General features: G+C 56.0%; 8 protein-coding genes across 8 annotated transcripts; 3 read left to right on the top strand and 5 right to left on the bottom strand.

Moving 5' to 3' along the window:
* Positions 1 to 1,685: 1,685 nt before the first annotated feature.
* MYCTH_2137832 (uncharacterized protein) lies at positions 1,686 to 2,925 on the top strand. The gene is made up of 2 exons (XM_003660815.1): positions 1,686 to 1,779; positions 1,909 to 2,925. Exon 2 carries the CDS (start codon positions 2,167 to 2,169, stop codon positions 2,737 to 2,739), a length of 573 nt encoding a protein of 190 aa, XP_003660863.1. The 5' UTR covers positions 1,686 to 1,779; positions 1,909 to 2,166; the 3' UTR covers positions 2,740 to 2,925.
* A 9-nt stretch (positions 2,926 to 2,934) lies between these two features.
* On the bottom strand, positions 2,935 to 4,417 carry MYCTH_2299636 (uncharacterized protein). The gene is made up of 2 exons (XM_003660814.1): positions 3,850 to 4,417; positions 2,935 to 3,743 (listed from the first exon to the last, which is right to left on the bottom strand). The coding sequence occupies exons 1-2, from the start codon at positions 4,255 to 4,257 to the stop codon at positions 3,072 to 3,074; spliced, it is 1,080 nt and encodes a 359-aa protein (XP_003660862.1). The 5' UTR covers positions 4,258 to 4,417; the 3' UTR covers positions 2,935 to 3,071.
* A 646-nt stretch (positions 4,418 to 5,063) lies between these two features.
* Positions 5,064 to 7,987, bottom strand: MYCTH_59287 (uncharacterized protein; the record flags this gene model as incomplete). The annotated part of the gene is made up of 3 exons (XM_003660813.1): positions 5,064 to 6,581; positions 6,681 to 7,747; positions 7,838 to 7,987. 3 exons carry the CDS (start codon positions 7,985 to 7,987, stop codon positions 5,564 to 5,566), a joined length of 2,235 nt encoding a protein of 744 aa, XP_003660861.1. The 3' UTR covers positions 5,064 to 5,563.
* Positions 7,988 to 9,360: 1,373 nt separating this feature from the next.
* On the bottom strand, positions 9,361 to 11,690 carry MYCTH_109542 (alternative oxidase). The gene is made up of 4 exons (XM_003660812.1): positions 11,250 to 11,690; positions 11,089 to 11,194; positions 10,043 to 10,833; positions 9,361 to 9,953 (listed from the first exon to the last, which is right to left on the bottom strand). The coding sequence occupies exons 1-3, from the start codon at positions 11,627 to 11,629 to the stop codon at positions 10,213 to 10,215; spliced, it is 1,107 nt and encodes a 368-aa protein (XP_003660860.1). The 5' UTR covers positions 11,630 to 11,690; the 3' UTR covers positions 9,361 to 9,953; positions 10,043 to 10,212.
* Positions 11,691 to 13,702: 2,012 nt separating this feature from the next.
* Positions 13,703 to 15,145, top strand: MYCTH_2299626 (uncharacterized protein). The gene is made up of 2 exons (XM_003660811.1): positions 13,703 to 13,882; positions 14,117 to 15,145. Exons 1-2 carry the CDS (start codon positions 13,765 to 13,767, stop codon positions 15,031 to 15,033), a joined length of 1,035 nt encoding a protein of 344 aa, XP_003660859.1. The 5' UTR covers positions 13,703 to 13,764; the 3' UTR covers positions 15,034 to 15,145.
* A 492-nt stretch (positions 15,146 to 15,637) lies between these two features.
* MYCTH_97424 (uncharacterized protein) lies at positions 15,638 to 16,435 on the bottom strand (the record flags this gene model as incomplete). Its single annotated transcript, XM_003660810.1, has 5 exons — positions 15,638 to 15,697; positions 15,752 to 15,814; positions 15,874 to 15,961; positions 16,205 to 16,252; positions 16,338 to 16,435. The coding sequence occupies 5 exons, from the start codon at positions 16,433 to 16,435 to the stop codon at positions 15,638 to 15,640; spliced, it is 357 nt and encodes a 118-aa protein (XP_003660858.1).
* A 408-nt stretch (positions 16,436 to 16,843) lies between these two features.
* Positions 16,844 to 18,529, bottom strand: MYCTH_2086957 (uncharacterized protein). The gene is made up of 4 exons (XM_003660809.1): positions 18,343 to 18,529; positions 18,060 to 18,275; positions 17,206 to 18,007; positions 16,844 to 17,157 (listed from the first exon to the last, which is right to left on the bottom strand). The coding sequence occupies exons 1-4, from the start codon at positions 18,363 to 18,365 to the stop codon at positions 17,053 to 17,055; spliced, it is 1,146 nt and encodes a 381-aa protein (XP_003660857.1). The 5' UTR covers positions 18,366 to 18,529; the 3' UTR covers positions 16,844 to 17,052.
* A 170-nt stretch (positions 18,530 to 18,699) lies between these two features.
* MYCTH_2299621 (uncharacterized protein) lies at positions 18,700 to 19,669 on the top strand. The gene is made up of 2 exons (XM_003660808.1): positions 18,700 to 19,030; positions 19,089 to 19,669. The coding sequence occupies exons 1-2, from the start codon at positions 18,893 to 18,895 to the stop codon at positions 19,422 to 19,424; spliced, it is 474 nt and encodes a 157-aa protein (XP_003660856.1). The 5' UTR covers positions 18,700 to 18,892; the 3' UTR covers positions 19,425 to 19,669.
* The last annotated feature ends 745 nt before the right edge of the window (positions 19,670 to 20,414 follow it).

Here is a 20,414-nt window from a genome sequence, read left to right as displayed (position 1 = left end):
CCTTTGCGCTTCGCCGGTAGCGGGTACTGCTACGTTGCAGGCTGGGCAGCCATGCGCCTGCAAAGTCACGAGTGTCGACAGTGGAGGCGGAGAAGGCATCGTCTGTGATGACCGCTAGGGTGTGTTTTGCTCGATTTCCTCTTTCCATCCTTTACCGTCCACAAGGGGAGCTAGCTGCCTTGCGAAAATGGCGTCCTCGAGCAGAACGAGCTGTGAGGTGCAGGATGATGCTGGTCTGATCCCAAAGTTCCCGCTGCTCAATCTCCGGACGGGCCTTTGAGGTGAGCTCGGAGCGAAGCGGGATATTACATGTACTCCGTACTGACCCTCGAATCTGAAGCGCATTGTGGGCGCTGACTGCGCCGACTTTTTTCGTTGCCCCGCTGTCGCGAACCGGCACTGCGACTACGAACGGAAGAGCCCGCACCTGAGTGTAGTGCACTCATGTGAGTCGGCAGACGGACCCGCCCGCTCAAGGGACCGCCCGCGACAAGGGGCCTTGGTGCCAAATTCAGGATAAACCATGTATGTACGGTACACAACTGCGGTACATACACGACGGAGCTACTGCGTAGCAACAGCGTCGGGTCACTACGAAGGACGTCGCAGCTTTCCTCGAGGCGCGGGCTCGTCCGTACGGAGTACGTCCGTACATTCGCCAGCTCCACCGGGGCAGTGCGCAGTACATACACAGTACATTAGGAGCCAGATGCAGTCTGGGGGTTAGTTATTCGACATCGAAATACGGATCCGTACAGCTGAAGTGGGCCGTGCCCTGCGTGCTTCACTCACCGCCAGAATTTGTTGTCATGACAGCAACCAACGAGTGGCTCAACCTTCCCGAGAGGGTGGCATCTGAAGCCGCGAAAGATCCCTCGACGCGTTGTTGGCTGCCCAATTGGCCTGCACGGATGAACACAGGTACTGAGCTCGAACAACCAACCAAAACTGGCGCCGTGCGCCCACTTCTTTGTCAATTGCCGGATCTGACTGCGGAGGGGGGGAAAACGACGGAAGGCAGGCACATTGCCCGCCTTTGCTGCCTATAGGATGGTGCCTGAATTGCCTCTCGAAACTAGCCTTTCGGGACACAGATGCTTCCGCCGGCGTCCTTCCTTACGGCGGCGCGTTGTTATGTACAGTACATACGCAGTACATACATACGGCGGAGTTGAGCACAAACATGCGCGGATTATTCAGGAACTGCTTCACACTGCAAGCATTACTAGACGCCTGAAAGCCATACTCGTACATATAGGGTATGTATGTATGTACATACACAAAGTAATTACCCTCTTCCTGCACGCAAGTTAGGTGCATAATGTACGCAAGATCATGTACGAAACTTTGTAACAGGTATCGACATAGGTAAGGAACCTGATCTCCTGCACGTGTGTGGCCTCGCGCGTAGAGGACCCTACTCTGTAGGTAGGGTTCCTCTTCCATTTATCCGTACTCTCTTCCGTACTGCGGGTAATAAGTACTTCACACCCACGACCGTTAGATATGCTCCGACATAAGGTACCTCCTAAGGTAGGTAGGTACCCGTGCTTCGCTAGCCCCTCCAAAGAGAAGGTCGGCTCACAAGCGAAGGGCAGCGCCCCACCAAGAACGCGAAGCGGCCCAGGGACTCGACTCGTTTCCCCTCGGTGATTGAAGCGGCCCCCAGGTCCCCAAAGCATTCAAGCTACCTTCCCATGTTAGCAAACAATGAAAGTCCGGGCACGATATTGAACATGATGACCTGAGATGATAAACTAATTGCAGTAGCACACATCGGTTAGTCATTACTATTCTCTACTTCTTTCAATACTTAAAGGCTGTGCCACTTCCGCCGACTCTCGTGCACCCTGCTCGGCTTCCTTGTGGCACTTCACGAAACAACGACGCTAAGCTTTTGACAATCAGCTCAAAGTCGGACACACCCTAGTCTCACGAGGCAGGGCATCATTCAAGACACCGCTTACTCACTGCGAAACCCTTTTCCAGCCCATCTTTTGGCCTTCTGGTTGGGAAGAACAAAGCCTTGCAGACAAGGAGTGTCCCACCGCTTATCTATTGGTCTGGCTCCAAGAGTTCCCAGCCGATCATCAATCAGGTTTCTTGAGCGGGAAACTATTTCGGCCTCGAACGTCGTCAAATCCTCGTTGCAGACGAGCTGTCGCAATGCCGCCACCGGAACCATTCACCGTCATCACTCGAGTGCCGATCCCGGCCTCTCTTCCGCCAAACGCTGTCCTTGCGGCCCTCAAGGCTTACGAACCCATCATCAAGCCAAACCCCTACCTCGATCGATACGAGCGGCGCTCTTTGGAGGCTGGGGAGGAGGAGAACGACCCCTTCTTCCGCGCTGATGGGCAAAATGCGCAGGCTTTCGTTGTTCACGAGCGCGTCCCCATCATCCCCGGAGTCGGTTCCTGGGCGACCAAACAAGTCACCATTCCTTGCGTCTTTCAGAGTTTTGAACATGGCGTCCGGTGCTGCGCCCATGCCCAGGGAGGTGTTACGGTGCGGAGCAGCTACGAAGTGAGGCGGCGAGGCGAGGTGGCCGACGGCCCGGAGCCTGTTTCTGGACCGGGTGACGGCGATTATGAGCTGGTTGATATTTCGAGCATCGAGTGCGGCGCCCTTATAAAGCCGTTTGTCAAGATGCGCTTCTCGAGCGCTCACCAAGCACTTCTGGAGCAAATCATCAAAGACCTTGCGGCGGCGCCGAACCGCTGGCCAGGGCAGCAGTAGCGCCGACACAGCACCGGCGAACCCCTAACCGCCAGCGAAGCAAATGCCTTGTATTCATAGCGGATTGGCGTCTCCGAACTAACGGAGGCATCTATCGTGCGTATTTTCTTTGGAAGATACCCTTTCAGCATGGTTGTGCCTATGTTTTACGTCTTTGGTTGCAAAGGGACAAGGACTGAACAAGTCAAAAAAAAAAAAAAAAAAAAAAAAGAGAGAGAGAAAAGGCGTTGTCTTTTTATTTTAGTTTAGTCTAACGCAAACACTTTCCGTTCTCATCATCATTTTTTTTTTTTTCGAGAAGCGGTTCAGCAGATCGCTAGCGGCCCTCCGGCTCATAGGGTGTACACCAACTTGGTACCGCTGACCTTGCCCTCTTTCAGCTGCTGCAATCCATACAGAACGCCCTCCAAGCCCTTCTTCCCCCCACGGTTGGTGTCTGGCCGGGGAGGCTTAAGCTGGCCCTGCGCCAGCAGGTTCCTCGCCAGCTCCCAGAAGGTCTTACCAAATTCAAAGTCCTCCGGCACAGCAGGCCACACCCGCGACTTCTCGATCTCCTCACCAAAGATGGTATAGGCCAGGGTGAAGCCATTGTCCACCTTCGGGTTGACGCTCCGCACAACGTCGTCCTTGACCCTCAGCAGCGCCCGATAATGGCCCTCGCGCGTCGTGCTCAGCGCCGCCGCGCTGATGCGAGCCGCATCGTCGCTGGCGTGGCAGTCCCACGCGAGGGTCAGCGCGTCCGGGTTGGCGCTCCAGGCCTTGATGTCGTCGGCCACGGTGGGCGAGTGGTAGTCAAAGACGCCGTCAGCGCCGAGGGACTTGAGGTAGTCGAAGTTGTGAGGCGACGCAGTCGTGGCCACGCGATAGCCGGAGAGCTTGGCGAACTGGATGCCCAGAAGCCCGGTGGCTGTGCTGCCGCCGTAGATGAGGATCTCGGGTGGTGGGTTGCTGGGAGCGGCCGTGCCGGGGAGCGGCAGCTTCAGGGCTTGGTAGAGACCTTGGCCCTTTTTGTTTTTTTTTCGGTTTCGTGCGGAGTGCGATTCGGTCAGCGCGGCGTTCTCAGGAGGAGAGGGAAAAGACAACAAGAATCCTAGGGCGGAGGATACTCACCACCGTGCTGACACCCACACCCAGCGTCGCAGCCTCTTCGTCGCTCAGGTTGTCGGGTATCTTGATCTGCAGGTCGCCCTTGGCGATGATATACTCGGCAAACGCGCCGCCATTAGGCCGCACCTTGTTGGACCCGTGGACAATGCCGGCGACACGGTCGCCCTTGGCGAACGGCTTGGTGACCTTGGGCCCCACCTGCTCGACGACGCCGGCATAGTCGCAGCCAACGATCGTGCCTACGGTGTTTTCGCCCATGTCGATGTGTTTCCAGTCTGTTGGGTTCAATGCCACGGCCGTGACACGGACGAGGATATAATCGTCCGGGAGCGTTGGCAGGGGTACGGTCTTGATCTCGGCCGTCCCAGGCTTGGTGATGACCAAGGCCTTGATCTCAGCTGGAGGCGCCATGATGGTGAGAACTGATGATGCGGGGCTCAAGCGGGACCTGTATAAGGGGGCGGTGTTGGTTTGACCAAGGGTACTACTCTGTGACTGAATGGTGAGGGTGGGCTGCTTGATCTGTCACGATGGTTCACCAACTGGCAGTACGTCTATATATACTGTTTACCTGCTTAGAAATCTTCTTTGTGTTTCTGCTCGCCAGCCTTCCGTCAGTGTTACTGTGTGTTTCACTGCTGCAGCTGCCGGGTAAGGCGTGATCGCATCTGGCGCCAACGAGGCCGGTCTTCAACCGAAGACTCCGGTAAACATCATTCGACCGGGGGCTAGCGCCCCCTGAATCACGTTTTTCGTCGGTCGCAGCGGGCCACTGGCTGCGGCACAGTGCAACGCTGTAGACAACGCAACCGGGAATGGCTTGTATGGCATCCCGCCGTTACGCGTCAGACGATTAATAATTGCGTCTTTTGCATTGTGCTGCATAATCATCAAAGTGGCCGGGAAATTATACCTCCAGGTAAAAAAACACAGTGTCTTCAACTGAGCAAGGCAGGAGGAGAGCTGGAGGTTAGGTTTCCAGATCAACTCTGCCTTGTTTCTTTGTCATGGGACTGAGTTCATGACAAGCTGCTCCGCGTCCTGTGCTGGTAAGGACCCTTAAACATTGACTTCTAGTGGACGGAAACAGGCCGAACGAGCACAAGTTCTAGTCAAACCTCTCTCACTTCGTTAACTCTGCAAGCATGACAGGTCAACGACGGAGGACTTGCCAAGTTGCCCGCAAGGTGGAGTCTCGCTTGGTCGGAGTCGTTCTTGAGAAGCAAAGAGACGCCAAACATTGGCTTAAATCTATATAAAAATTGTAACCCGGTCTACAAAAACCAGGACCCATAAGCCGTAACCGTAGTGATAGGCCTTTGTGTGATAGATCGAGCCTGACCGAAGTGAAAAACGACACCGCCGCTCTAACCTCGTGAGAAAGAAAAAGAGAAAAAAGCCTCCTAGGTGGAATCGTCATCATCAAACAGTCCTATCCCATGCCCAATCGCAAACAAACCTGTTAGAGGAGGAGGGTTGGTTCCCAAAAAGGCAACAAGTATAAGCCGGGAAAAGGAATCCAATAAACAAAGGCGAGCGCGCCTCCCGTTCGTTCAAAGAACGAGAGCAGGAGCCGAGTCAGAAGTGAAACGTAAGCCTATCCCCCGCCCCAAGATTTCGACATCTCGTTCCTGCCCCCCGGCCCCTTCCGAGGAGAGAGCCACACGAAGCGTGAAAGACAATGCACCAAATAAGAGTATGGATCCAGGAGAGGAGATCAGCGCCCGCCATAGTCACTAGCGTAGCCCATCTCGCCAAAGTTTTCTTGCATCCCGCCGGGCCCGAAGCCGGTGCCGGGACCACTGACATAGCCGCCGTCCTCGGCGTCGTCGTAGTCGCTAGCGTCAAAACTACTTCTGCCGCTCAGCTCGTCCTCAATCCCACTGCCACCGCCACCCATGTCAGATGCAGACCAGTTCATTTGCGCCAGTGCGGGATACTGCGCCAATAGCGCCTGCGGGAGCGCATAGTTGCCGCTGGCATCCATTGGGTAACCACCGGCGTTGGGATCCATGCCCGGGGTCATCATCATGCCCTGTGGCTGCATGACAAGTCCCTGAGCCATGGCTTGCTGCGCCTGCTGTCGCTGGCCCTCGTCCCATTGCCTCATCCTCTCGGATATCTCCTCGTCAAGGAGCGGCTTGATGCAGATGCGGCCGGCCTCGGACCGGAAGTGACGCCCGAGAGCATCGGCGCGAGCAAATCTACGGCCGCAGCCCCATTGCCCTCCCCGCTTGAGATCTCCCTTGCAGACAAATTTCTTCTCGCCGGAGTGGAGGCCCTCGTGCCGCTTACGGTCATGCTGACGAGCAAAGGCCTTGCCGCACACAGTGCACACAAAGGGCCTCTCGTCGGTGTGCGTGCGAAGGTGAGAACGGAGGTTGTAGGCTCGCGTGAACCGTTTCGGGCAGAGGGAACACTGGAATGTTGCCGGGTGCTTTTGCACACGCTTCGCACCCGCCCCACCACCCTCGCCCTGGGTCCCGCCATTGTAATCAGGGTCCGCGAGTCGAAGGGCCATGACGTTATTGGGGACGGATGATGTAGACTGGCGCCTCCTGCTCGCCGCCGTGCTGCCGGAGCGGTCGAACGGGGACAGGGAGCGGGATGACTCGGGCCTGCCACCGGCCGCAGCCTCAGGGGAGAGCCCCCGCGAGGCCGAAGCGCTGCGGTGGGCGCTTAGAAGCGCACCGCTGTTGTTATACGGATCCGTGACAGCACGGGGTCGTTGTACCCTGGGACGACCTAGTGACGAACAATGTTAGTCTTCTTCCGCCCGCCCCTTCGGAAGCCCCTTTTTGCTGACTGATCGGACTGCGCGGGGGCCGAGTGACATACCTCGTTCCGGAGGAGTAAGCGAATCGACATCAAGGCTCTCTGGTTGTTCGAAACCGCTCCGAACGGCGGTCGGCGCAAAGTCAATGTTGATAGAGGGCGGGGCTGGCATCCCCTGTTGTTGTTGTTGTTGTTGTTGCTGCTGCTGCTGCTGCTGTTGTATATCCTGGTTCTCTTGCTGGAGTTGAGGAAACGCTTCCTGGGAAGCTTGCATGTACGACGGCGACGGGCCGAAATTATTGTTCTGAGAGGGGAGCAAGAAGCTGCCCTGCTGATTCATGTCGGGCAGTTGCTGAGGGAGTATACGGGGCGAAATCGCCGGGCTGTGGGATGGGCTTCTGGCCCCATGACTAGGGGTGTGCGCTCCAGTATCGGAGATGCTAAAACTCCCTAGCCCGTGTAGCTCGTGAAAGAGTGCCGCATCCTGCGGGTGTTGTAGGGGCGAGTGGCTCTGGTCGAGGTTCTCAAAGGTGTCCGAGCTGACGAGATTGGGAGAGGGAGCGGCCGAGGAGACGTCCGAGTACTCTGAAGCGCTGCGCCTGTGCCCCTGAAACTGGGGCCCCGCATGCGTCCAATCTATCTGACCGGGGAGGAGCGCCGCCTCAGGGCCGAGGGAGACATTTCTCGAGTGCCTCCCCGGGGGCGAGGAGAACTGGGATTGGTTGAAGCGGGGCGAATGGTTGGCAGAGCCGGGCTGTTGCTGCGCATCGGGATTGAGGAGGTGAGGGGGGGTAGGGGTATGGTTCGTTTGAGCCATCATGTTGGGCTCGGGGATGGCGAGCTGCTGCTGGCCGTCGCTGCCAAACAGCGGCGTGTTCAGCTGGGGCTCGCTTGTGGTGGGCGGGAAGATGGTGAAATCGCCGTCGCCGAAGGGCGGGGCGAGGAGGTTGGGCTGTTGTTGCTGCTGCTGCTGCTGCTGGGACTGCGACGAGAGACTGCCGGGGTTCGGAGAGCCGAACGGGGAAGGGTCGGCCTTGATCTGAGTGACGAAATCCTCGGGCAAGTCAAAGGTAGGCACGGCGGACGGGTTCGCGACGCCGGGTTGGGAGAAGGATTGCGGGGCGGCCTGCTGGTTGCTCAGAAAGCTGCCGGCGTTGGTGTCATAGCCCGAGAAATCGGGCTGGGTTGCGGAGTACTGCTGGAGCGATGAATCGACGACGCCGACACCGAGACCGATGGATGAGGCTCCGGCTTCGTTCGGATTGGGGAAGGGGGCAGGCGACGGCGAGTGTGCATTCCTTATACCCCCGCCAGTAGACGTGGCCGAGGGCGATCGCCCACGGTCCTGGGAATGCTGTTGGTCCATCGGTCGGTGCGGACCGCGATCGGGTTGGTTACGTGGTACGTAGGTACGTGGTTGTTGCTGTCTTTAGAAGCAAGGCGAGGCAGACTGGGGAAGCGCCGGTTGCGGTCAGCCTTCCGGGGAAGTGGGCAGTGCTGTGAGGCTGTGCTGCGACGACCGCGAGCCTGGGATACCGGCTGTTGCAGACGTGCAGCTGCTTCGTTGGCAGCTCCACCCGCGGCACGAAAAAAGGAGAAGAAGAGGAGTAAAATAAAGGGAAAAAATAATTATCTCTGAGTTTTGCGGGTGACCGCTTTGCACTAGGCGCGGCCGTGGGGAAGGAAGCTTGCTCGTGGTCCCACGTCTCGTAGCCGCCGTCTCTTTCTCCTCTTCCGGATTGAGGACTGAGACGCCAGAGAGCGTTTGGAGGGGCCGGGTGCGGGCCCTCCTCACAAGGCAGCGGCAGGAACCAAGCAGAGTGGGTCGCCCCCACAGCGAATCGTTTCCGGTTCAGTATGATGTATTCCGCACTCCGCAGTAACAACCCGTACTTACCTTACATCGTAACGGCTCCGGATTACTTTGGATACTGGCATGAAATACACGACAGACTCTAGGAAAACATCGAACAGGCTTCTCGAGGTAGGAATCATCAGGCTCATTCCGAGTCTCTCCCCTGCCATCTTTCCAACGCTTCGCCGCCGGATCAGGCCAAACGCGCCTCGCGTCGTCTTCACGGCCGCATGTTTTCCGTGAGCGGCAGCGACTCTTAACAATCTAGATTATACAAGCGCTCCTTGCACTGGGGCGCTGCAAGGTTCGATTGCGACGTTCGACACCCACGCGTCTCGCCGCGTGCTTTGGATCCAAGAGTGATCCGAGAGCCTTCTCGCTGCACTCTGTGTCCCGACCTCGGGCTAGACACCTATGAGCGCAGTAAGATTACAGGGCGACGCGGTGAGCTTGAGACCGGGCGGTGACCGTCAGCGTCGAGTTGTGTAGGACTCTCTTCCCAAGGGTGCAGTGGTAACGTATAACAGGGTTGCCCTTCAAGTGAGCTGCGCTCCGTCGGATTTGGATCCACGGAGCACAATGACAAATGCGTGTGGCGTGTGGCTGGGAGCCAAGCGGTCAGACCATGGTTATACTGCCCGACGAAGACGGATGCCAAAAATAAGTCACCTAGGTGGATGCAGGAGTTTGGCGTCCAATATCGTCAACAATGGAGCGGCCAGCAGAACCCGTACTATCAACAACAAAGGTCTTGAATGAACCGCCCTTTGGCACACTGTTTGCAGTGCCTTCGCTTAAGAAACCGTTTTGCAGGGTCCGACCGACAGTGGGAAAATGGAGATACACCCTGCTTATGCATGTACCTACGTATGGTGTATGTATGTACGGAGTAAGGTATGTATGTATGTATGTACCTATGTACAGTACAGCCCACTTAGGTTTGACTTATCGATGCCCGATTGAATCCTTCTAGTCGATTGCCCAGTTCTTCGTTTGCACAACAATTGCCCCGTCGACGTTCAACCGCATCGCGCCCAATGAGCGCCTGCCTCAGGTAAGCGGCGAAGCGGCCATGGGATAAGCTGTAACCCAATAATGGCTCGACTTGGTGCACTTGAAGTCACGCACTAGGTTGGGGCTGGCCAAATGGGCGGGCACTGGGCAGATCCTCGAAGGTCTTCCGGCCGAGTCAGTGGGATCCCAGCCCGCTGACCTTTGCGCCAGAACAGGTGCGAGAGAGGACGAAGGGGCATGTTCGAGAGCTTACATCTATCTGCCTGGAACGGGGTTGCTGCGCCCTATCTGTCTTGACTCGAGTTGGCGAACGGTTTTGCCGCCATCAGCTACAGCGACTGGCCCTGCAGAACCCAGACACCCGCCCATTCTGTGCTCAGAGAAAGCATGCATGAGTAACGTATGTATGTACTGTACGGGCTGCATGCTGCGTGTATGTACACTCCGAAACGTGCGAGATAAGCTAAACTGGATTTGTTAGTATTATTCTATGCACCCCGACGAGGTGGAATGTATCCATGTATCCTCCCACAACCTCTGCGGCCGTACTACCTGTTACCTAGAGAGGAGAGAGTATTTTGCATGTATTTACCGTCCTGAACGCCGCTAAGGATCGATCCGATCTCGCCCAAACCTGAATGCCAAACAAGGTAGCTGCGCAAGAAAAAAATCCGGCGTGAGGACAGATTTGTTGGAACCCGAAGATCGACCAAAGCGACATTCTAGCCGATAACCTCTGCCCGCTCATATCCCGCCGGCTTCAGGGCCGCCTTGGGCTTGTGTTGTTCCTCATTGGCCCCATAGACGGAAACGAACGGGTTCGGGTCCTCCTTTTGCTTCAAGTTGCTCAGGGTATGGTTGACCCCACGGTGGACCGCCTCGTCAGCTCTGATGTAGAGAAACAGGTCCCTCATCGTCCGCTTTCCCTCGGGCATTCGCCAGTAGGTCACGGCGATGTCCGGAACCGTAAAGCTGGGGTCAGACCATTTCGGAAGGTCGCCGTTCTCAATCTCGCGGATCAGGCGCGTGTATGTGTGTACGGCTTCTTCCTCTAGGTAGCCCACAAATCTGTGCGAGATCTTGGGTGAGATCAAGTAGCTGAGGAACATGGCGTTGAAGAAGACGCCTTGCGCCCCAAGGATCATCGTCTTCATCAGCCATCCGGGTTTGCCAAGAGTCAAGGCCACAAGCAAGTGCATCCTCTCATTGTATGACTCCTCGAGGAGGGTCTCGATCCAGCCGTTGTCTCTCTTGAGGCGGCGGAGGGAGTGGAGGTGGCGCAACATACCACCAACCATCCCAGGAACGCCCGCAATTGATTCGAGGAAGATAATCCTCACAAGCTAACACACAAGGCGGTCAGTCCGACTGCTTGAGGAGGAGCAACCAACGGATAAGGGAGGGAAGAGGGAAGAAAAAAGGGGGGCCCCCCGGGGGGGGGGGGGGAACGGTGTGCTATGGGGTAATAATAATAATAAGCATCAGGGGAACATGCAACCCGATTCGATTTGCATCAATGCATCTGTGAACTTGTCGCCCACCCCACCGCATGAGGAAGTGCTTCGGGTGCATCAAGGACAAGGACTCGGGGTTCGTACCCATTGGGCCTCGGTTAACGGTTTCTGGGACGTTACTGAGGTAGTCGGATTCTTCATGTCAACCTGCTGCTCTCGCCCGATACCGGTTGCGAAATCCGTTGCCCACCTACACTCATCGTCAGTGTTGCTGTACAATCCAGAGTGAAGTTCAGGAAACTTACCGGGCCAAGCGGACCAGCTTCCATGCAACCCAGTCGCCCACCGTTTTAGGCTGCCTATGCCCGGGAGTGACTGCTAGAAGTTCCTCCTCGGTGTAGCCAGGATGTTCCCATGCCGGGGGCGTCCGGCGGATGAAAGGCGTCTCCTTGGCTGGGAAGACATCCTGAAGCTGGCCGACCCTCGTTGTCGAGAAGTTGCGTCTGCCAGGCAACGGAGTGGGTTGCTGAGAGGCGCAGCCCTGATGGCTAATCGCCGCTAGACGTATGGATGCAAGAGGCCCGAGTCGAGCAGCGTGGACTTGGTACACAACGGGTGCCACGGCGTGGCTGACTTGTGCCGCTTGCTTCGGCGAGCAGAGCTTGCTTGGCTTAAAGGAGATCATGGGGTTGAAAGCTTCAACAGACAGATGGCTGCCAATATACTGTCTTGTCGCGATGGATCACGAGTCTGAGATTCATCAAGGCGAGTACGGGCATGTCTTGGAGAGTGATACATCATTTATACGTTTGTTCGCAAGCCACCTCAAGGGGAAGGCAGGAAAACGAAGGGACCACAGGCCGACTTCATCCGGTCTATGACATAACCCCAAATCCCAAGCGCTCTTACTCCCGAAAGCATTTTCGGTCTTTGACAAGAGCTGGTCCAAGGAATAAACTAAGCGAAAAAGCAACTGACAAAGGACTCGGAACGCTTCGGACCGCTGCAACTCAGTTGGCAGCCGTGTACTGAAAGTTCAGGATTGAGCAGCTCAGCTGATTGCTTCCGACACAGCAGGCCGGAATCTCCCGGACGTGACTCATCGTCCCCGTTTTCTCCCGCTTGGCTGTGGTCTTTAGTAAAGTGTACCAAAGACACAGCTGTCTGTGCATTCAAGCAGGGGAAGAGTCGGAAAATCCCCAGAGGAGAGGTGCAGTGGGTTTGAGCAGGTGTAACCCATAGTCTCTCGTGGTTTCTTCTACCTCCATGTTACCTCAGCGTTTCCTCAAGTACGGATGGACATGCAGTACTCCGTACGGAGGTACTTACTTTCCATACATGTGCTTTCCGGACCCGCTTGATGTCTACATTCTGAAACAATGCTGCTTCTTCCCCGTGTCGATTCCTGCAGCAGCCCCAGAATCAGGGTGTCTGGAGCAGCCTGGAAGGGTTTTAAAGCACTCCCTTCGTTAGTGCTCGACTCACCTGGCACTCAGTCAAACACCATAACTGACAAGCCAGGTCCAGATTCGAATGACGGTTTTTTGAAGGTCAGAACTAGTGTCGAATGCTCAATGCGTTCCTTCGTACGTACGTATGCATTGGCTACTTTTTCCCCATTTCGAATCTTTCATTGTACTGTGCATACATACACGTTTAGGGTCAGTATACGAGTGTCCGGAATACAACAGCTCTTCGGCGTTGCCTCGCCCGACGCAGATTGATGTCCTGGTCTTCATTCCAGAATTCCATGCCCAGGAAAAATGCCGGGCCCTATGTGTGCACGAGGCAAAGCGGCAAACTGCCTGAACTCGAGGAGGGCGGTGATGACGAGAGAGAGGCTGCAAAAGGCGGCTTCATCGGTGTGTGTGGGTCGACTTCAAACCCTCTGCTGCAAGGACGCCTGTCTGTCTCCTTTTCCCCCCCGCTCCCTACAGCCCGTGTGCTTCCGCCGAGAAGGGCCACATTGCATTTCTTGTGTGCCTCCGTCCTCGGTTCATCCATCGTGCATCCTATCCATTGTGTTGTGGGAGTCGTGTATCCTGTCACGGTTGTTTGGGGGTGGGGGTGTATCGTACGTAGGCTAGACCCACCGCGCTGGCTTGAGAGAGTGCTCTAGCGGGTTTAAGTGGCTTGGGAGCCGTTTCAAAAGCGAGAGGGGCTGCGACGATGGGGGTTCGGTTGGGGGTTCGGTTGGTGATCGGGGTCACGCAGACCTCGCGCTGCATCGACGCGCCCATTGGCTCCACCATCCCAACCAGAGAATCGGTTCTTGCATCGACCTTATCAGGGCGTCCCTTGGTCCCTAACAGCCGACCATCGATGAGAGCGAACCCCGCAGCCCAAGACGGTTCGTCTGAGCGTCTGCGGAGACCGATGCGTTGCAGACTATATAGGATCTGCAGCGGCTGCTATCTATTGCGAGCTGTGAACGGCTCCTTCGTGCGACATCACAGACGGCGCTGTCGTCATACTTCAAGTAGGGTTGCTTATCATCCAATGTTATAAGGGCGTCTCTCCCGATGTAGGTGCCTTGGCGCTGGCAGACCTATCTTCCACTGCCTCCGCTTTCCGCAGCCCAGAGTGTCTGCTCCTCAAACATTGCCCCATCCTGCCTCGCAGTCCCCGAGCTGCCAGCAGAGCTGTTGATTCCTCAGCACCGGCCGTGGGGGATGAGAAAGCCAATCCAGGGCGGTGATACTGCACCTCGGCGAGTCGCGACCAGTTCTACATCGTCGCTAGGCAGCGCTTGCCCCCCCCCCCCCTTTTTTTTTTTTTCTTTATTCTGAATCCGGCTCAAGCCTGTGAACACTTTGTACCATGGCGAGCTCGAGGCACGCGGGGGCCATCACCGAGCTCGACTTGAGCACTTGTCAGCCCAGCAGCCTTGCGACCAAGGTCGTAACGGCGGCGGTGCCCGGCCTGAAAACCAGTGCTGGTAAGTATTGTTCTCATTCATTGTTATTCTCTCCTCAATTCCTTGCCTTATTTGTTTGTCCCTGTTTCGAGCCCCCTATTATGGTTACATGTACATGTACGGTACATGTCTAAAGGGTCGAAGCTTCTGAACAAGAGGGTTGCGGGGCAATTTAATGCAACAACCGACCGTTACCTCAAGTTACATCGAGCTAGCTTTAAACTCCAAAGCGGCTGTTGACGTAACATGGCCTAGCCTTCTTGACCTTCCTCCGCGCCAACCTTGTCCTCTTGGACACGACAGTACCCTCTAATGCGCCGACACCGACTCTCGGGCCACAATGGCACACACTCCCGCCTGTCTTCCCGTCTTCCCTCCCGGCCAGCCGGCCTGGAACTGCTCACAACGATGACATCCCCCCGCTCTCCCTCGAGATCTTGACTGCCCGGGAGGACAAAGCGGCCGCCCTCAAGCTGATCGCCGACAGCATCGCCCAGCAGCACCAGCGGGCCACGTCACACCTCGCATTGCACCCCCTGCCACTTGCCGCCATACTGGGCGTTCTCGCGGTCATTTACCGCTATGCTTGGTCCGAGAACGCGCAGGGCGACCTCGGCACTGTCGCCGTGCTCGCCGGCAGCGCCATCGTGACCTACCTGATGGTCATCCGCGTCCTCGCATCGGGCTATCTACGCGCGGCGAAAGGGATTTCGTGGGACTACCTCGCCGCGGGCCGGGGCGGGGACGAAGAAGATATTGTCCTCGGCGCGCGCCACGGATCCGACATTGTCGGCGCGCTGGTGCTCCGACTGGAACGCCCTGGTTCCTCCTGGCCGGACGGCTGCCACGGCGGCCACGGCGGAAGCAGCCGGAGGAAGGCGCACAGCCGGCAAAACAGTTTCAAGCTCAAGGGCGGGCGGGGCGTGATCCGCGCGTGGACCACGCAGCTGCGGTACCGGGGCAGAGGCTTGGGCGCGGACCTGCTCCACGAAGCGGTGCGCATCACACGTGAGCGGTGCGGCAAGGATGCTGAGGTCGGCTTCGCCAAGGAGCATGCCAATAGTGTCATGGTGCTGCCGGAGATGTTTAACAGGCCGTTTAGGAAGAGCGAGATGCAGGCCGCGCGGGCTCTGGAGAAGATCTTGGCCGAGTGGGATGGGCGGAGAAGATGAGCCTAGGCAGGCCGTTTTTTTTGGATGCCCACGAATCCCATTTTTATGGCGGAGACACATGGAATTCATGTGGTGATATGGCTGAATAGTTTTTATCGCGTCTGGCTTGGTTTCACTTTCTGATAGGATTCGGGCGACACGGCGTTGGTGGGTTACGGACGGCGCAGCGGGCAACGGGTGCCGGTCTGTTTTCGGGAAATGATACCACATAGACATTCGCTAAATGATACCTTTACTTTCTGCTTCAGTAACCGGGTCTTTTGGCACAAGAGGGTTGCGGCCAGATACGGGAGATAGTCACGAACCGCAACAGAGTCTGAATCGTCAAGTTCATGTTTCAGAGCCTGCTCAGCACACGGATCGTCCCTTGCTTAACCGACATACATACAACCTGAACCGTAAGCAACAAGACATAATCATCACTTCACCACTAGCAAATATAAGACAGCCAACACATGCTGGTATCATTGACCGAACACATTTATCCCCCAAACCAGCCCAGATCCCAGAGACAACAAGAAAAAACAAACAACCGAGCCATACCTGGTATAGCCAATCAATCGTTCTCAGCTAAGTTCCCCAGAGCTCTTCTAGGCTTGGCGCTTTAAGTATCGGGATCGAATCCGTAAATCGGGCGACCAATTCGGCGGAGAGCGAAGATAACCTAAAGTTTCATCAGTAATGGGAGGCGCATAGCTCGTCGCTTAACCCAACTAACGTCGTTTGCCGTTACGGTTTTGGCATTTCTGTATTCGGTGTACGTGACAACATCGCGTAAGACCTATCGACCTGTTAGGACTGGGCGAATGGACACGGTCCGGGTAGCTGGCTGACACATACTGTGGTGAGAAAAGCTTTGAGGGCGTGCCGCGCTTCGTCGTAGATGTCACCGGATATTCTCTTGACGCCACCTCGCCGAGCAAGGCGCCTGCTCTTGTTAGCTCTTACCTCATAGACCTGAGATGCCTAGAGATCCCGCAGCCTGAAATACTACACGAGGAAATACTTGAGCTGCGCGGTCGCACCCATCAAAGCCAAAACCAGAGCTCAACCACAAAGTAAACGGGGGCAATGTAGATGCCTGCAAGAAATAAAGAAATCGGGAATGAATTGGTCGAGAGTAGGCGCTGACGATAGGGCTTGAAGAGCCGTGCAGCAGTTCCATGCGTACCTGATGGCGGGCTTGGTGATACCGCGAATGCAGTCCACGATGATTTTTCTGTTCGTTGGGCAGAGATGTACAGTACATCAGAGGACTGATCCCAGACGAGACTGTGAGACACAGCCAGACTCGAAGCACATACCGATGACGCTTCGCGCCTGTTTTTAAGATGGTCTTCCCCGCGATTCCCGTTCGCTTAAGGCCGCTTGGCCCGCCGCGCTGAGGGATGGTAGGCGGCATTTCTGCTTATTACGGCCTTTGGCTTAATGTTGGCAGTTTGAAGAGTAGATCCAGATGTGCTGCGATAAAAGTTGCGGATGGTTGGGGTTACCTCAGCGGCCTGGAAACGCCTTACATCCACAAAGGGAAAGTGGAGCATGGCTGGCCGCTCTCGCCAGGTCAAAGAACACCCAGAATCGTGAGGAAGATCGTGCCCATACTGGGCTTTTGAGGCTTTACCATTTTTAACCATGAGGCCGATTAAGAGCGAAACCCCTGCACTTCCTTCTTTATTTTTCATTGTGTCGGAGTCGTTCGGATTGATCAGAGAGAGCTTGCATTCAGGAAGCAAGGAACTCGCCGCTTCAGATGAGTACTCGGTCCCCGACAACGATAGTGGTGAAACAGTCACGCGCCCGCCCTGCATATAGGGGTTTGTTCATCATTAAGGTACGCGATATCGACGCAACATCCCGCAAATCTAGGCCAAGTCCTGTGTCTTGTACCCCAGTCTCTGTGGGTCGTGTATTATGTAGAGCGAGTGTCCAGCTTCTAGAAACCACCCCAACGCCGATCCTGACAATTGCTTCCCAGGGTATACGTACCCAAAGCCCTGGTAGCTAGCCGAGGGACGCCGTCTATTCTGAAATAAAGGTCGCCTCGGCAAAGACGAAGCCCTCCTCGGTGACCTCCTCGTCTCCGATCTTGAGCTTCAGAGAGAGCTTTGTCTTTTGCGGGGAGTACTGTACGGTGTCAGCGATACAATCAACAAGAGACACGGGGGCACGAACCTGGTAGATGTACGGTTTCGTTCCTGCGGCTCCAGCCACAATCTTCTTTACGAAACCAGGCACCTCAGCCATGACGTCTATCCTGTCTAGGCGATCTTCGAGACCGCCCTCAATGAAGGCTTCCACCGGTTTTCCATCCTTGGTCGTCCCGGCCCATGTGTACTTAATGGTCGTCGGCTCCGGCCAGTCATTCTCACTGTCGCTGTTGGTCTGGATATGCGTGACGTCGCTCTTGCAACCGCCGACAACGATCTCGCCATCCTTAGCAATGACACCTACACTCACCACGGTCGAGCCGTACGACGGCGGAGTGGTGAACTGCATGAGAATGGCGGAATAAGTTGGTCCCTGGAAGTTGCAAAAGTTCCACTTTGCCGCGGCATGATGGGGCTTCATGCCCTGCAGCGCATGAGACAAGAAAGCCCTGCCCTTGAAGTCGATGGGGCCGTCCTTGGTCATGATAGTGCCCTCCGCAGTGCACCTCGGCCAAAAGACGTGGCGCATGGACCCCCAAGGGTTGGAAAGGTCGGTGCCAAACAGTGTGGTGCCAGTCTTTCCAGCCTTGAAACCCGGAGCCGTCCGCTTGACTGTCAGGTTAACGATGGCCTGCTCGTCATTCAGCGACTTGATCGTGTACGTGGTTCCATCCTCGGAGAGCTCGACGGCGCAGTCATCGGCGTAAAACGCGGTATAGTCTTCGCTAAAGCCGTGATTACTCAATGGTGTCGAGGACCACAAGTGGGGCTTCGAGCCGTCGAGGCTGAAGACCTTGCAGTTGAACTGGCAGGTAGTGCGGATGCCGCTACGAGAGGGTCAGCGAATGTAGCCCCAAGCCAGGGGGAAGAGCAACTTACGCCACGTTACTATAGATGACCTGGGCAAAGGCGAGCTGCCCACTGTCGGACACGAAGTAGAAGGTCTGCGTTTCGACGCATGTCGACTCCATAGCCCGCCATTTTAAATCGTCCCTGGTGAGCTCAGTGTAGGGCGTTGTCTCAGCCTCTTCGGCGACCGACTTGATGGCGGAGGGACCGTAGATGGGCTCCTGCGTGCCGGCGACATTGGCAAGCCTGTTGGACACAACCTCAGTCAGGGCACCGATGGTGGGGTTCAGGGCGTTTTGGCGGGGGAACTTACTGTTGTTGAGCCCACTTAAACATGATGTCTGTCTTGCGAGTTCCGGTTTCGGGGAACTAGTTGAGGTTTGGGAAAAAAGGAGGTCTAATCCACGATAATTTGCACAATGAATAAAGGTTGTAATTCGAGGTTTGGACCGCCATTCACCGCCGTCGAGGACCCCTCGAATAAACGCTGCCCAAAGGCGGGAGGACCTTGACGCTAATAAAAGGGCCCCTGGCTGGGTACACTGCTGTGGACGTCACAGCAATTGTCAGTCAGCGCAGTGCACGTGCCAGGTGCAGGGGTCATTGTGACCAAGAGCGCTCCACGTTTGTGGCTAAAACCTACCGCTCTGCTGGTGACAAGGAGTGGCTGGTGTCGGCCTTCCAGCAAAAGCTCCGAAATTTTCGAGAGCTTCGCGTCGTTGCCCTCCGATTGTCGAAGGCCGAGATTAGGTACTCGACTCCGGCGCTATCCCGAACCAGCAACGCGTGGCCAATTTCCTCGCTATACCTCTTTCCCTCGATCGACCGACTTCTCGGGGTTTCGCAGTGACTAGCTCTCCAGAATGTCCAAGGCACGGTCCGCCGTTGGCGGTGTTGATCAAGTTGTCAAGATTATCGTTGGCGCCGGCCAAGCCAGCCCGAGTCCTCCAGTCGGACCGGCGCTGGGTAGCAAGGGCATTAAATCAATGGACTTTTGCAAGGTGAGCGACACGAACTTTGGAAGAAATCTGGAAGCAGTGCGCTGATATGCGCTCGCAGGAATTCAATGCCCGGACTCAGCACATTATTCCCGGCACTCCGATGCCCGTCCGCGTGACGGTCAGGCCAGACAGGACGTTCCATTTTGAGATTCGCACACCACAGACATCATGGCTTCTGCTGAACGCGGCCGAGGTACCACCGGGCAAGAAAGGAAAGAGGAAAGGGGCCAGCAATCCGGGCAAAGAAATCGTGGGGACCGTCAGTCTCAAGCACGTTTATGAAATCGCGAAGATTAAGCAGTCCGAGCTCCGCCTTTCAGGCTTGTCGCTCGAAGGACTCTGCCGGTCCATCATCTACCAGGCAAAGTCCATGGGGATTGCGGTTGTCCCATGAAGGACCGTTGGCGTACAATACGGTACTCGGATCCAGGAGCATAGGGCGTTATGGTTGTTTTCGGAGCGGGCTGGGCCGGGCACATTCCCTGGCTATATGAGCATGGAGAGGGCAACATTTCTCTTACGTCTGTACACTAATCTGTACCATAAGCATCCAACGATGACGTACCCATCTTGAACGCTGTGTCGATGTCGACGCGTTTCACGGTGTCTAGTAGTTTATTCGTGATCATAATCCTCCCGGTCCAAGAAGCATAGACGTAAGACATATGCATGTACGAGTTTGCAAGTCGGAGACTCGAGAGATATCCCGAATGTTGGCGCGAGCACGGCCGGCACCGCCGGCCGCGCCGGTCCTTACTTGGAGGTATGGGGAGCTTGCGGAGAGGTTGTACACTCCGGTTTTGGCCCGGGCTTGAGAGGTCTGCCGCAGACCGAACGCGGAGTTAAGTGTATATACTAAGGGCGGTCTTATCATTGTAACTCGTATATACACTCCCTGTTGTACGGATGATATACCTGCAATACTATGGTGCCTTGTCTCGAAACTGCAGGGACCGACGTCGGCAGCTGGAGGAACAAGTAGATTCCTGATAGCGATTGATTCAGTGGACAGGTAGGCGCACGAAATTGGCAGGAGATGCTTTGCTGCGATAACTAATTGAACCAACCAATGCTGCCCTTTGCCTCTTTCGGGATCCTCGGACAACATGCACAGACCCTCCCGAAAGCCCCTCCCTTCAATGTTATCTTTTCGAAGCACACCCGCTGCTTGAACGGTTGCCCGCGAGCTGTTACGAATTAAAACAAACTTTATGAAAATGCATGTAATCCGTACTAATATGTCAGTCGGACAGGGACTCGTTCCCAGATCTGTTGGATTCCGGAAATAACCGTACCGGGCAATCCCAGCGCTGCTGACGAAAGCGCGCTTGGGTCAACCGTAGCAGGCTCTCATTGCGGATACGGAGTACTCGATGTAACCATG

Source organism: Thermothelomyces thermophilus, chromosome 1 (assembly GCF_000226095.1).
Source record: "Thermothelomyces thermophilus ATCC 42464 chromosome 1, complete sequence".
NCBI lineage: Eukaryota > Fungi > Ascomycota > Sordariomycetes > Sordariales > Chaetomiaceae > Thermothelomyces > Thermothelomyces thermophilus.
The sequence above is the reverse complement of the archived record's forward strand: the minus strand, read 5'-3'. Positions and strand labels throughout refer to the sequence as shown.

Coding starts and splice junctions, on each gene's coding strand:
- MYCTH_2137832 (XM_003660815.1), top strand. CDS start 2,167: ATGCCGCCACCGGAACCATTCACCGTCATCACTCGAGTGCCGATCCCG.
- MYCTH_2299636 (XM_003660814.1), bottom strand. CDS start 4,257: ATGGCGCCTCCAGCTGAGATCAAGGCCTTGGTCATCACCAAGCCTGGG. Junction 3,744..3,849: donor GTGTGGGTGTCAGCACGGTG/GTGAGTATCCTC, acceptor AAAAACAAAAAG/GGCCAAGGTCTCTACCAAGC.
- MYCTH_109542 (XM_003660812.1), bottom strand. CDS start 11,629: ATGATCTCCTTTAAGCCAAGCAAGCTCTGCTCGCCGAAGCAAGCGGCA. Junction 11,195..11,249: donor AAGCTGGTCCGCTTGGCCCG/GTAAGTTTCCTG, acceptor CGATGAGTGTAG/GTGGGCAACGGATTTCGCAA. Junction 10,834..11,088: donor CGTTAACCGAGGCCCAATGG/GTACGAACCCCG, acceptor CTTGTGTGTTAG/CTTGTGAGGATTATCTTCCT.
- MYCTH_2299626 (XM_003660811.1), top strand. CDS start 13,765: ATGGCGAGCTCGAGGCACGCGGGGGCCATCACCGAGCTCGACTTGAGC. Junction 13,883..14,116: donor CGGCCTGAAAACCAGTGCTG/GTAAGTATTGTT, acceptor AACATGGCCTAG/CCTTCTTGACCTTCCTCCGC.
- MYCTH_2086957 (XM_003660809.1), bottom strand. CDS start 18,365: ATGTTTAAGTGGGCTCAACAACA. Junction 18,276..18,342: donor TTTAAGTGGGCTCAACAACA/GTAAGTTCCCCC, acceptor TGTGTCCAACAG/GCTTGCCAATGTCGCCGGCA. Junction 18,008..18,059: donor GTCATCTATAGTAACGTGGC/GTAAGTTGCTCT, acceptor ACCCTCTCGTAG/CGGCATCCGCACTACCTGCC.
- MYCTH_2299621 (XM_003660808.1), top strand. CDS start 18,893: ATGTCCAAGGCACGGTCCGCCGTTGGCGGTGTTGATCAAGTTGTCAAG. Junction 19,031..19,088: donor AATCAATGGACTTTTGCAAG/GTGAGCGACACG, acceptor ATGCGCTCGCAG/GAATTCAATGCCCGGACTCA.